The 14,206-nt window shown below is 40.1% G+C and overlaps 1 protein-coding gene across 1 annotated transcript in view; it reads left to right on the top strand.

Moving 5' to 3' along the window:
• Positions 1-14,206, top strand: part of DGKQ (diacylglycerol kinase theta) — a 92,330-nt gene that overhangs the window by 51,007 nt on the left and 27,117 nt on the right. Inside the window, exons 8-15 of the mRNA XM_050328894.1 lie at positions 2,774-2,874; positions 4,355-4,578; positions 5,389-5,479; positions 9,075-9,129; positions 10,320-10,381; positions 10,638-10,788; positions 11,635-11,673; positions 13,308-13,423. Of these exons, the coding sequence (XP_050184851.1) occupies positions 2,774-2,874; positions 4,355-4,578; positions 5,389-5,479; positions 9,075-9,129; positions 10,320-10,381; positions 10,638-10,788; positions 11,635-11,673; positions 13,308-13,423 (839 nt within the window). The remainder of the gene's footprint in view (positions 1-2,773; positions 2,875-4,354; positions 4,579-5,388; positions 5,480-9,074; positions 9,130-10,319; positions 10,382-10,637; positions 10,789-11,634; positions 11,674-13,307; positions 13,424-14,206) is intronic.

The raw sequence follows: 14,206 nt of genomic DNA on the forward strand, positions 1-14,206 counted from the left end.
TATCAATGTCCAGGTGTCCCTCAAGGGCCCATACTGGGAGCAGACTGTTTAATATCTGACAAATAGTCAGATACATCTGACTGTTTAATATATGACAAACAGTGGGATTGAGTGCCCCCTCAATAAGTTTGTGTATGACACCAAGCTGAGTGGTGCAGGTGCACTAGAGGGAAGGGATGCCATACAGAGGGACCTTGACAGGTTTGAGGAGTGGGCCCACATGCAAACCTCATTGGGACAACTGCAAGGTGCTGCACCAGGGCTGGGGCAGCCCCCAGTGTCAGGGGGGGATGAAGGGATCAAGAAGGACTTGGGAGTGAACACCACTCAACAATGTGCACTTGCAGCCCAAGAAGCCAACTGCATCCAGGGCTGCATCAAAAGCAGCATGGCTAGCAGGACAAGGAATGGGACCCCACCTAGAACACTGCATCCAGCTCTGCACAGGAGGGACATTGACCTGTCAGAGCGAGTCCAGAGAAGACCACCAAGATCATCAGAGGGATGGAACATCCCGTCTAAGAGCTAAAGAGAGGCTGAGAGAATTAGCATGGTTCAGCCTGGAGAAGGGAAGGCTCTAGGGGCACCTCATTGCAGCCTGTCAGTACTTAAGGGGGGCTTATAAGAAAGATGTATAGAGATTTTTTTTACCAGGGCCTGTACTGGTAAAAGGGACAAGGCAAGGGGCAACCATTCAAAAGTAAAAGATGGTAGATTTAGATTGAACATAAGAAAGAAATTTTTTGTTATAAGGGTAGTGAGACAGGCACAGGTTACTGAGAGAAGCTGTGGGTGCCCCATCCCTGGAAGTGTTTATGGTCAGGTGGGATGGGGCTCTGAGCGATGTGATCTGGTGAAAGATGTCCTTGTCCATGTCAGAGTGTATGTACTAGATGATGCTTGAAGGCCCCTTCCAAACCAAGATATTTTATGATTCTATAATTTTATTTATTCTGATTTTGTCTATTTTTCTTTGTGCATGCATCTGTTGTACAGGCTTTCCTTCAAAGAGTCACAGCATGGCTGAGGTTGGAGGTTGCTCAAGCAGGGCAAATCAGAGCAGTTTGTCATGTTCAGTAAGGTTTTGAATATCACAGTAGAGTCATAGAGTGGTTTGGTTTGAAAGGAGACCTTAAAGTTCATCTAGTTCCAACACCCCTACTGTAATGAGGGATGTCTTTCACTAGACCAATCAACCTGGCCAGTTTTGTCCCAGGAGAGACAAAGAAGACTTTGGAGGATGAGAGGTTGTGCTGGTGACTACTTTGCTGTGCAGTGGGGTCTTTGTTACCTAATGAGAACATCCTCATACACAGATTGTGCCAGGCCCAGTGGAATTGTCAATGAAGAAAGGCTTCAGGAAGTGAACGAGTCTACGTAGTGGTTTGGTGGTTTTGTTCCGCCAGTTGCAGCTCTCCTTTTTAATCCCTCTATGGCAAATGGTAGTTGGATCATGTGTTCCATTGAACCTAAATGCTGATATGATTTGAGAGAAAAAGTATTTTATTCTGTACTACGAAGTATTTCCAAGCTGTGAGAAAGTAGACTCCAGCATGTAATGGATCTCCTTTACAGTGTTAACGGACTGCGTGATTAACCCATCATGTGGGCACTGCAGCTGGTGTATGAGGCTTTCACTTAATATTTCTAACATCTCAAGGCTGCAAGTGGTATCTTCTAGCGATTTTATTACTATGTGATGAATGTGGGTGTGCAGATTTATGGCGAGATCGGAGTCTGTAACACTGTGCTATATACCCAAAGAGTGACTTGTTAACAGTTCAGTCCAACAGTGCAATAAGAAGGGCAGATTCTATCAGTGAAGAACAGTCATGTCTGCTGTAAAGCACAAGCTCTCTGGGAAGAGAAACCTGCAAAGAACCAGCAAAACTGAGCAGCTTAGAATAGAATCTCCTTTTTGATCTGGGTTGATTAACTTGATTTCATTTCCACAGGCAGGTGGTAAGGACACATGTAGTGGACTAGTAGTATTCATTTGTTCCTAAAGCCTCTCAGAAGCTGCCTGTGCTTTGAAAATTTGATGGCAAATTGCTATTGCTCTTAAAATAGTCACTTAAGTAAGAGAGAGACTTTGTCATACAACTGACTGTACCTGACTGAGTCATAACTCATCTTTGTGAAAGGTGAACCTGAAATCCTTCACTCTTCACTCTTTCAGAGATGTCTGTGCAACAGCCTGTGCTCGACGGCTTGAGCATGGACTTGATAAAGCTTCAGTGAAGTGAAAGACAGCAAAGGGTTGAACTTCTTCATTTGCTGTACCTTCTTTCTTCTAGATTTTCTTTTGTCCCTGTGTTTTCTCCTGTTACCTATACACTTAACCAGCTATTTTAAAGACTTTTTTTTTCAGAAGCATGCTCTCAGAACTGTCAGTGCTTTGGGAGCTGTTCTGAAGTGGATGGCACTGTGTCTTGGTCTTCAAGTTTTTCAACTGATCAGTTATAAATGCAGTCTTGAATGGTGAGGATGAAGAAGCGGAAACATAAACAGTATAGTTATATGTAAGCACTTATAGCAAAAGCCAGGATAAAACTATGATTACTTGAAGTACTCTTTCCTCTGCTAATGTACTCGTGTTTTAAATGAACAGTAACAAAATAAAAATGAAAATATTCAACCTCAAAACTTGTCAAGAAGAAACATTTCAGTGGGTTAAAAGCAGGTTTTTAGTAGTTCCATTATACCCTTCCTATTGAGGTAGCTTTATGATTTGAGGGTGTGTTATTGAAATACAGTAATTGTTTCCATTCAGGTAAACAAACATTAAAGATATTTGACGGGAATGATGCAGTGAAACGCAATCAATTTCGACTGATTTCAGTTCCAAGGATTGCAAAAAATGAAGAAGTTGTGGTAAGATACCCAGCGAAGGTCAATATTTCAATGTAATAAGGGGGCATATGATTACATGTTACAACAGTCAGAAGGTAACAGTTTTACAAATCTAACTCAAAATCAACAACATATGTAAATGGCCTATATTGTTACAGTGTAATTGACATCTTCATGTAGTGCCCTTATTTTAGAGCATCCAAAGAAATGGTGGCTTACATATCTCTAGTATAATGGGGACCACAGTATATTACATTTTAGCAGTCATTCTCCTTTCCTGTGGGGCTCTGAAGTCTGATATTACTGATGTGAGCAATATTGGATAACCCCCTCCTTGGATCTTGCATCTTTACTGTACAGTATTTAGTGTTTTGATGTTTATCCGGAACAGCCACCAATATTGCACATGAGTTAATCAGCTTTGAACACTGAAACATACTATAGTTATCTCTGCTCCTTGGCTGTGAAACTAATGAATTACTGATCACATACTGGCCACTTCCTAGCTTTTCCACTACTCTATCTGGGGTGGAAGAAATATTCAGTACTAAATCAGGTGTACTATACAGATCTTAATTTACTGGACTAGGCAGAGACCCCACGCTGTGCAGAAATAAAGCCTGGGGAGGGAACGGGGTGGTGCACAGGAGAGGGCTCAAAGTCGTAAAGGACTTGGCAGAGGAGTCTGGAGAATTTATTACATCAGAATTTTGACAATTTAAAACTAAAGCCCATTAGGATTTTTATCTTGATACTGTGCTGAAAATCAAGAGGAGTTTTCAAAATGGATTATAGTGTTATGCATGTTTAAGACCTTTAAGGAAAACTGTGTAGAGGGCTGAAAACAGTTTCATTTGGGAGTGCTACTTGCCTTTCAAGCACATTTTATCAGGCAACTGTTTTTAATACCAGTTCTCATAAGTGAGTTACTGGGCTGTATTTACTGCAGCATCTGTGTCAGCAGAGGTGCTGCAGGCATGGGCATGGATGTAAAATTCCTGTGACTGCATGCATCTTTCAAGGGCAGATCTTACCTTTCGTCTTCAGAGGTGTGTTTTTTCAGGATAGCCTTGTGGATGAGATATTCACTAATTTTCTATATCCCCTTAGTGCAGAAAAATTGAATAGGCAGAGTTGGGCACAATCAAATGTAATTTACCATTTTCATTATGCAGTAAATCTTGCATGCAGCAAGTGTAGCTTTATTGGTGCTGAACTATTATATCTGGGTTTAAAATCACTGTCATTTGCCAAAAATACTGTGGACTGTGTTCAAATCCGTTGATATCTCAAGTTTTCTTTTTTTCATGTTCACTAAAATTTGTTTTCAAAACTTCACTCTTGTTTTGTTCTTTGGCCATTGCTGTTTATCTACAGCTCTGGGCTTAAAGCATGCACTAGAGGTCCATTTCATAAATAAAGTATTTATAAAAGTCTGTGGCTACACAGGTCTTAATGATGTCTTTTCAAGTAAATGTTAATTTATCTTGCTGTGTTTTAGGAGGCTGCTTTGAGGGCGTACTATATAAATGATGACCAGCAGGAGTACGAGTTGCAGACCTTCACGCAGCAGGTGCTGCTCTCTGATGATGTTATCAACAGGAACGATGCTGCAGAGGACAGCAACTTGGGCTCAGTATTCCGAGAATCCATTCCTGAAGCTTGGATCATCAGAGCCAAACCAAAGGACGAGGAAGTGATCAGAATTTATCCTGCCTGGCTAAAGTGAGTATTTTCCTGCTTGATCACAAGGTTATCCTGCTTGGCTACATTTGTCTGCTGTAGTCTAGCCCTGTTTCAGTTATCTTCAGTTTCTGAAGCTGCAGAAGCAGAGCAGAGAATGTAGTTTCCTTTTCTGTGTTTCAGGATTCTTCTTTTCATTTCTCTGAATGAGTAATGTGCATATTATTCATTTCGATGACTCTTGGGTTTCTTTACGCGCATGGAACATACTGTACAACTTCTGCAGTTCTATTTTCATGTGTTTGGTCAGGAAGATGCAACTTCACATTAACTGTATCTGTAAACAAATGATGACGTGCACGTGTCGCTTGAAAAATTGATGGATATTTTCAAAGAAATATGAAGTTGGATGAACTACAGTGTAAGTTCCCATGTGAGATTAGGAGGAAAAAAATAAAATAAAAAATAAGCTGTTCCATTTGCCACTGAGACAGTATAAATTTTAAGCATATTTAGCAGTGAAAACAAAACGGTCTGGTGACCTTTCCATTTCTGAAGCGCTGTGGGATCAATCAGATTTAACCATTTGTTCAGTTTGCTGTTGCAACTGCGCTGCCAAATTTTATGAAAGACTTGAAGGTAATTTTGTGTATAAGAGGAAACTAATTTACAGTGGTACAATTGTAGTTAACAGTTCCTTGAGATGAAAGTCTGTGACACTGATACTGCATTTGCCATGAGGCTCAGTGAGCAACTTTTTTCAACTTATGCAATTTTGACACTTAGGTAAAAAAGGTACACACAGGATAAGTCAAATGATTATCGTAAAATAAGGTTTTTTTTTTCTCTTAGGGTGGGAATGGCATACGTATCTCTACGAGTAAATAAGGATAGCACTGCGCAGACTGTGATCAAAGAAGTGCTTCCCTTACTTGGAAGGCAGGTAACTCAAAGATCCCAAGCCTGTCCATGTACCACCTGAGTGAGCCTGAAGTGGGGTGTACATATTTTTCTCTTCAGAAGAATTGTAACTCCTTCGTTTGCAGTTTATGTACATGATTTTAGGGTGTCAGATGATCTCGTGTGACTGGCACGCTGCTCAAAGCTTTCTGCATTCTTCCTGGTAGGCACGGTTCCTCTGTACTGGAAGGTTTCTAGGTCAAGGAGATGCTCTTTTATGAACACAACGATTCTACACTTCTAATCTTACCTTGTTAGGAAACTGGCAGTCCCTGATAGGATGATCATACTTGTCCTCCTAATTCTTTGTGCTGCTCTGCAAAGGAAATCATAGAATCACAGAACATCTCAAGTTGGAAAGGACCCATAAGGATTACTGAGGCCAGCTCCTTGCTCCTTGCAGGGCTGCCTAAAACCAAAGGGTACGACTAACAGCATTGTTCAAATGTTCCTCGAATTCTCACAGACTTGGTGCTGTGAACACTTTACTGGGGATCTTGTTCCAGTGATTGGCCTTCCTCTCAGTGAAGAACCTTTTCCTAATGTCTAGTTAGAACTTCCCTTGACGTAGCTTTGTTCTCTTTCTTTGAGTCCTATCGCTGGTCACCAGAGAGAGGAGATCAGCACCTCTCCCTTCACTGCCCCACTGGAGGAAGCTGGTAATTGTGATGAGGTCACCCCTCAGCTTCTTTTTCTCCAAGGTGAACAAGTCAAGTGTCCGTAGAGCATTCTTCCTAAGTCCTGTTGGTCGCCCTGCTCTGGACACACTCAAATGGTTTGATGTCCTTCTTACATTGAGGCACCCAAAACTGCACACTGTACTTGAGGTGGGGCTGCCCCACTGCAGAGCACAGGACAGTCTCTTCCCTCGACTGGCTGGTGATGCTGTTGTCTCCCAGGACACAACTGGCCCTCCTGGCTGCCAGGGCACTGCTGACTCATATTCAACTTGCCATCAACCCCATCCACGATATCTTTCTGCAGAGCTGCTCTCCAGCTCTCCTCACCAAGGTTGTGTTTTTAACCAGGATTGCTTACGCCATCCTGGGGGGATCTGGCAAGTTGTTCTTGTTAAATTTCATATGGCTGGGGATTGCCCAGCTCTCTAGCCTATCCAGATCTCCCTGTAAGGGTCCCCTATCCTCAAGGGAGCCCACAGCTCCTCCCAACTTAGTGTCATCAGCAGACTCACTGTGCATTTCATTCCTGTATCCAGACAATTTATATAAACATGAAAGAGTACAGGTCCTACAACTGAGCCCTGGGAAACCACATGGGTGACTGGCTGCCAGTCTGATGTAACCCCACATACTCTAACCCTCTGAGCCTAACCCGTTAGCAAATTGTTCACCCAATGTAGTGTGGACTTGTCTAGCTCTGTTCTGGACAGGTTATCCAGAAGGATATTGTGAGGGATGGTATCAAAGGCTTTGCCCACCACATTCACTGGCTTCCCTTGATCAGCTAGGTAGGTGACCTTGTCATAAAAGGAAATTAAATTTGTCAAACGGCCTTCCCCTCACGAACCCGTGCTGACTGTGACTGATGACTTCATTATCTCTCCAGTATTTTTCAAATACTCCCCAGAATAACCATCTCCATGATTTTACCAGGCACTGAAAGAGATTGACAGGTCTTCCTTTTTTGCCTTTCTTGAGTAGTGGAATAGCATCTTCCCATTGGCTGGGACCTTTCCAGACTCCCTAGACCATTGAAAGACAATGGAGAGAGGTCCCACGGTGACACTGGCCTGGTCTTTCAGTAGCCTGGATGAATTCCCTTGGACCCTATCGATTCATGTGCACTGGGCTGGAGCAGCAAGTCTCAAACAAGTTCAGGGCTGGCTGGGAGTCCCAGAGCTCATCACCGGTGTTGAAGACAGAAGTGAAGAAGGCATTGAATGTCTCCACTTTGTCTACATCCCTATTTTTGAGGTGACCGACCTCATGAAGCAATGGATCAATATTATCTCTGATCTTACTTTTGCCGTTGACACATTTTAAAAATCCCTTATTGTTGTCTTTCACAATGGTGGCCAACTTGAACTCCAGTTGAGCTTTGGCTGCACAAATTTTCCCCCTTCAGTGGCAAGCAGCACCTCTAGTCCTCAAGGACTGCAAGGAAGGACTCAGGGCTGAAACAAAACCATATTCTTTTGGAAATTATTAAATACATCTTGTATTTTTGTAGATGCATGTTTTCATCAGCAGATGGTCTCTTTTCAGTCTGCCTGTCCTTCTTACAGTTGGTGCCAAAATAGCATGACTTTCAGGAAACATTTTAGTAGAATGGAGACACAAAGCTGTAGCATGGACATTTCATTCAGTAGTTGGGGCTTGTCAGCACACCAGCAGATCAACATACCTCTGCTGCTCCAGGGAACAGCCATGCTTCACAGAGAGTGACTTCTGCCTTCTGTGATTATTTACAGGGTACTAGAAACATGCATGTGGCTATCTATCTGCAGTAGGTGATAACTGTAGATCTCTGTCTAGGTGTACGTAGCTGTGCAATGCATGCAGCTTTATTTGCACCGTAGGATGGTTCTAGGATTTGTTGACAGTCTGTTTCCTCAAAGGCTGTGGACCTTTTAATAAAAATTTGAACAACAGTCTCCAAAATTTTATCTCACCTGAAAAAAGCAACTGTCAAACAGTATAGCTGGATACTCTGTTTGGGAAAGGTCTTCACATCTCTGTGTTTGGGAAGCTAGCTGTATGCTGTAAGAGACTCAGTTCTTAGGCACAATTACGATTTCTCCAATAGTGATCATTTTTAAAGGCTCTTCTCATTTCCTTGTGAAAAGATGCACATACAGGAAATCTCTTTTTAACATCCAGAATTTGCCCATGCTGAAGATCCTCTCCAAGTCACTTTCATCAAATATCAGGCAAAGCACATGCAGGAAGTTCAGGCTCTTAACACCCCCCTTCATGACATGTAAAGTAAGATTTGTCTCTTGAGTCTCAAGGCCACACACGCTAAGGCACATCTTCGATCCTCAGTGTCACATGATCTCAGGGTTGTAGTAAACGTAATAAATTGTAGTAAATGGTTCAACTTCTGGCTAGGCCAACTCTTCTGGTCCAGCTGCGAGGGACTTGAGTGGTCCCTGGCAGTAGCTTGGAGAAGAGACTGTGGCTCATGTAAGAGGTCAGTGCCTGTGGAGCGTCCCAGGCGATGGGGAGTGCTCAGCTGCTTTTGCCAAGCCTGGATCCTGGGCCCTGTTCTCAAAGAGCAGGTTCATTCCCAGTGCTGCATGCTGTCTCTGGAAGGGTGCTCAGGCAATGCCCTAGATGAGCTGCTGATCAGGAATGGAATTAACTGTGCTATACAGGGGCCACTTCATAATGCGGCTGCGAGGATGCCAGTGTGTGAGAGCGTGGGAGCCTGGTGCCGTGAGTGTGTAAAATAAAGATTATTCCTGACGCAGAAGCAGTTGGTTAAAGGAAGAACGTCATGACTGATTTAAAAATATTTGATTTTCATGCTCTGTACGCTGTATAACACAATAAAGTAAACATCTGGTAAAATTTTGTTGTTCAGAAACTGCATTTACATGTTGCATCTTTTGGCAGACGGAGTGCCTCCAGAATTTCAAGTTGGTAGAGGTGCTTATGGGCAGTAAGCAAGGTAAGTGAAGGAGAATTAGTCAAAGCCACATCTATAACTGATTTTCGTGTGGGGGGGGTGTTTCCCATTCCAACACAGTTGTAGTTCATTTTTTACAGTAAAAAAACACAAATGAAACTTCACGGTGATGTTGAAATACTTAATCAGAAGTTATGCTGGTCCTCCTCAGTCCTGTATGTCCTTTGAGAATAAGGTTCCCTTCTCTTTCTTCGTTCTCACATAAAGATTTACTTGTGGTTTCTGGTGGGTATTGGCATTTTGGCCCTGTTTTGGGGAGCTGTGTTCAACTGACATAATTTTCTTAACTGCAGTTATTTATTAAAGATTAATTCTAAAGTTCAAATTACTCCTTCCCTCTCTCTCTCTTCTTTCCCCTGACACAGCTCCCAAAAAAGAGTAAGTTTAAGTCCTAAGATAGTCCATAGATAGTCCAAGTAATATATGTTCGTGTTAGAAAGTACAGAAATCTGCAGTCCTGGCATTGGTCAAGTGTTTTGTGATCCCGCAGGAGCTAAACTGGTGTTCTCCAAGTTCATATCGCTTAGTGCTTCAGTATTCTTAGGGCTGCATAGTGAGATAAATAAAGCCATAGAAGTAGTCTGATATCTGACCATAGCTGAGCATATACCTTTGTAGTTCAAAAACTGGCTCAAGACTTTGCTTTATGTGTGAGCATTATCAGCAAGTTGTTTTATAAGGTCACTGTAGCCTTGTGAATGTCTTAACATTGATTGGTTTCTGGTTCTCTATTTTAAAGTATCATTTGCAACCTTACTTTAACTGGAAGTTGTTAGAAGTCTTTTAGTATTTTGATAAAACACAGAAGTAGGTTATTAATATGGCTGTTAGGGAATATAGTTTTAAGATCCTCTGTCAAACAGTTAGATTGTTACCAAAGTACTGCTTGTCTTTTGAGTGGGTCCAGACTGTTTCTGCCTTTCTTTAAAGGAGGGTGGTGTTCAGGAACTGGGAAAAAAGTCAGAAACTGTTCCAAGCACCAAAGTGTTTTTTCTGTTGAATAATGAGTCGTTCAGGTCACCATGGTCTTTTTTGTTGAAGTTAGTTGTATGTGCAGTTGTACTTTTTCCCTAGTGTTTTTTTTTCTTTTTTTTTTTATTTTTTCTGTTTAATTGAGCCTGATAATAATTTACATTGCTTTCTAACATCATCAATGTTCTTACTGTCTCCAGTTCAACGCATGGTTTTGGACAATCAGGAACTGATTCTTAACAGATTCAAGGACATAAGAAAGGTAAATCTGAAAATAAAATAAAAAACCCGATCCCTTTGTTTTGTAGAGAGTCCCCTTTCTTACAGAAAAACTGTGTGATCCGTTACCCCCCCCGCTGGTTCATCTGTAGAGAAGCTGAGATCTTGAGGTTTGCTTCTGTTTGTGATATTCTTTAGGCACAGAGGATGCAATTGCTAAGTGCAGAACTGTTTTGGATTTTATTTCACAGTATCCTCTTGCCAAATGTCACGTCATTTATTTTCCTTTATTTTGGTAGACTTCAATACGTCAGATGAATCAAACAAGATTTTACATTGTGGAAAACAGTAAATCCGTTGCACAAGTAAATTTATTTGTTGGTGGCCTTCCACCTCAGCTTTCTCCTGAAGAATACACAAATATTCTCAAGGAAGAATTAGCTATCAAAAGTAAGTAAACAAGTGCATTTTCAGATACTTCAAGTTGGACAGAATAAAATGTAGCATCTATTGCTCCTTTTTTTTTTTTTTTTTACCTCTTCTGACCTTATTTAATTCTGCCTCGAAATCTCGTGGGGGCTTTTTTATTCATTTTAAAATGCTCATGATTACATGAGAAACCTGACAGCTCATTATTCACAGAATTATTATTACATTACTTGATTTGTGACCACATTTTTTTTTTTTTTGAGTGAAAAAGCATCACTCTTTGAAAGAACTGTACGTACCTTAAACCATTCAAATTATGCCAGTGCAGTTTAATTCCCTGCACATGAATGTCCCTTGCCTTGATTAACCTCTGACACTTTTTGCGTGGGTTGTTCTCCATGTTATTCACGGTCTTTGTGACTGGTCATGGAGAAGTGTGAGCACTGTGTGTACACACGTATGGACAACCACTCAGAGAAAATAATTTATTTTTCTTTTTCAAAGAAGTGTAATTGATTTTTCATAATAGTCCTTCAACCAATGCTTTCTATAAACAGTGTCAGGAATGCATCATGATTTTTGTTTCAGGAAATGAAGCATTTTTCCCAATTCTTTCTGTAACTTCAAGAGGAATTAAACTTGAAATGCTAGAAAGAATTCATAGTTGCCTTTTATGAAAATCAGTTCAGCTTTTCTTACTTGCAAAGTAAACTTAGGAGAGGGAAAATGTTAGCTGGAGATTCTCCCTATATTTGTATAACTTTTAATATTTATTTATATTGTATTCATGTAACTTTTAAAAATACTTTAAATATTTACTCTAAATGTACCCAAGGTTTTATGTGTTTATATTTTTACCCTTTGCAGCAAATGTAGTATCTGTGAGTCATGTTTATCAAGCACAAGGTAAGCATTAAGATTTTTAGTCTTACAAACTATGTCTGTTTTCAAAACTGCAGCCTAATACTAGAGGTTGGAAGCTCAGAGTATGTTAGTTCTACTGCATAAGCAAAAAGCCCTTCAGGTAAAATGTAACACATTGTAATTATGAAGAGCAGTGGATTAGTGTTACCTTATTAAACAAAGTTAAAAGGTTGGCTTCATGCCTCGGGTACCAGAAGGTGGTAATATTTCATCATAAAAATTAGTTTTGAAATTGCACTTCAACTGAATAATCTAACACCACAGAACTGATGAAAACCCTTCAACAGCTCTCTCTTTATTTTGACTTCTAAAATACTAAAATTTGGTAGTGCTTTTGGACTCAATGGGATTGTTTCACAGTCACTGTTTTCTAGCAGAGTGTTAATAGCTAGCTGGAGGTTGTAGGAAATAAATACGTTCATCTCTGTTCATCCTTTGAGCTTTTGCTGTACAAATTTTATTTCAGCAAGGTCGGAGAAGCCGTCTGGCTTCTGAGAGCTGGAGCAGCAGTGGCTCTGAGCAGCTTTAGTGCAGTGGTCAGGTGGAGATCTGCATTTGGTAAAACTCAGAAGTGTGGAATTTTCTCTTTTGTGTGTTTAGGCATCTATATCTGAGATGTTACACATCCTTTGGCAGGCTTAACTTTCACATGTCTGCTAAATGGATCCTTCTATATGGTTTTGAAGACTGATGTGTGCTTCCTTTGTGTATTTGCTGTCTCCATGTGGCTAATTAATACTTTTCATAACAAAAATTTTAAAGATGTGCCTTCTCCTTTTCATATTTCTTAATGGAGAATAGTTGGATTTGCAATGCTCTTCTCATGTCACAGCTTCATTGAACCAAATTTACGTGCACGGGTTTTTTAGATGTTTGTTTGTATGTGATTTTTATTGTCACTTTCTTTCATTTGTATTTTTGTGTTTCTCATAACTTCCTGACTTTCCCTTTTCATTGCACCCAGGTTGTGTTACCAGTTTACATCTCATATGCTGGCTTTTATGCACTGTGATCTTATCCTGCCCCATTTTCTTGCCCATTAAGTATCTCACTTGAACTTAAGTTTATTTTATTTTAATTTTATTTTATCTTTCTCTTTTGTCTACCCTTCTTCCCCAATTTCCTCATACAGGACCTAAGCCAACATAAAGATCTAAAACTGATTCTCAAACCAAATCTTTCCTTGCAGTAATTCTTACAGAGATACTGTTAATGAATGGAACTAATGGATTTTTAATAATGAGATACAAAACAAAACCTGATAGCTTTGTCACTTGTACATGATGAGAAAAGCATATTAGTTGTGGTAGGGTATAGAAATATGCCCTACCTCTGAAGCTCAAAGGAAGTCTTTAAATATGCATCAGTTCTGTGCTGTCTTCATTTCTTGCTTGTCTTCAAACTATTTTACTTTAACAAAAATCTGAGGTGTGTTTTGGGGCTATGAAGAAAGCTTTAGAAACAGAACAGCCCAATTCACTGATAACAAACAACCACAGAGTAACTTTTGCTAAATGATGTTCTGAGTAAACTGAGTGAAGTTTTGCTGTAATATATGAGACCTATTTCCAATAATAATAGAAAATATAAAAATTAGTTCTGATGCCTCTTTACAGGTGCTGTTGTACTCCAAATTTCATGTTTTTCTGAAGCTGAAAGAATATATATGCTAGTTAAAGATACTGTTATCAATGACAAGCCTCTGAATGCTGTGGTGATTCCTGAAGTTATGGTAAGAGATGGGTTTGAACAACTGCCCTAAAAGTCTTTCTGCTGGAACTAAATGAAAATACTTTTTATTTGAAGAGGCCATACAGTGATTTTCTCTAAGTAGTGTGATAAAAAAAAATCCTTCAGAGCCTGTACTTCACATAATGATATACTTTTGTGAGTTAAGTCACCTATCCTTTTACTGTTGAATTGTCAATATACAACTGCCTAACTATGCAACTATAAAGGGGAGAAAAACATTTTTTTTTTCCTGTTTATATTTCTTTCAACGATCAAAAAGTTAGGAGGGGTTTTAGTTTTAGCTGGCATGTCTGAAAATGTCTACAACAATTTTATTTTGGGGACTAAATGTGTTTCCTTACTAACCATGAGGGAAAGTACTTTTGCTTATCTTCACATTAACGGTATCTTTGTTTCCCCATTCTGTGGCACAGGGATCAGACCTTCTGAATTTCAGAAGAACATAAGTCTTTTGAAAGACTTAGTGTAAGAGTCCTTTGGCAAATTCAGGCTTGATTCTGATTTATTAATTTTTATCGTTACGAATCACTGTCATATGAATCAGTTGGTATGATAATAGGTTTCGTGTTAAGAAAGTAGAGTCCAGGTGACAAGAGGGAAATGATTAACTCAGTAAAACCAGGATATGATGTAGATTCTGTCCAAAAGAGAGTGTTGCCATAGTTACTTTCTGCTGAGCTGTTGTGTATCTTGCAATTTACTAACTTTCTGGAGTTGCATTATGGCAAGGGAAGTGAGAGTCTTGGTTTGACTTCTTGGAATG

This window comes from Myiozetetes cayanensis, unplaced genomic scaffold (assembly GCF_022539395.1).
Source record: "Myiozetetes cayanensis isolate MyiCay16 unplaced genomic scaffold, myiCay2020 scf4, whole genome shotgun sequence".
NCBI classification, from domain to species: Eukaryota; Metazoa; Chordata; class Aves; order Passeriformes; family Tyrannidae; genus Myiozetetes; species Myiozetetes cayanensis.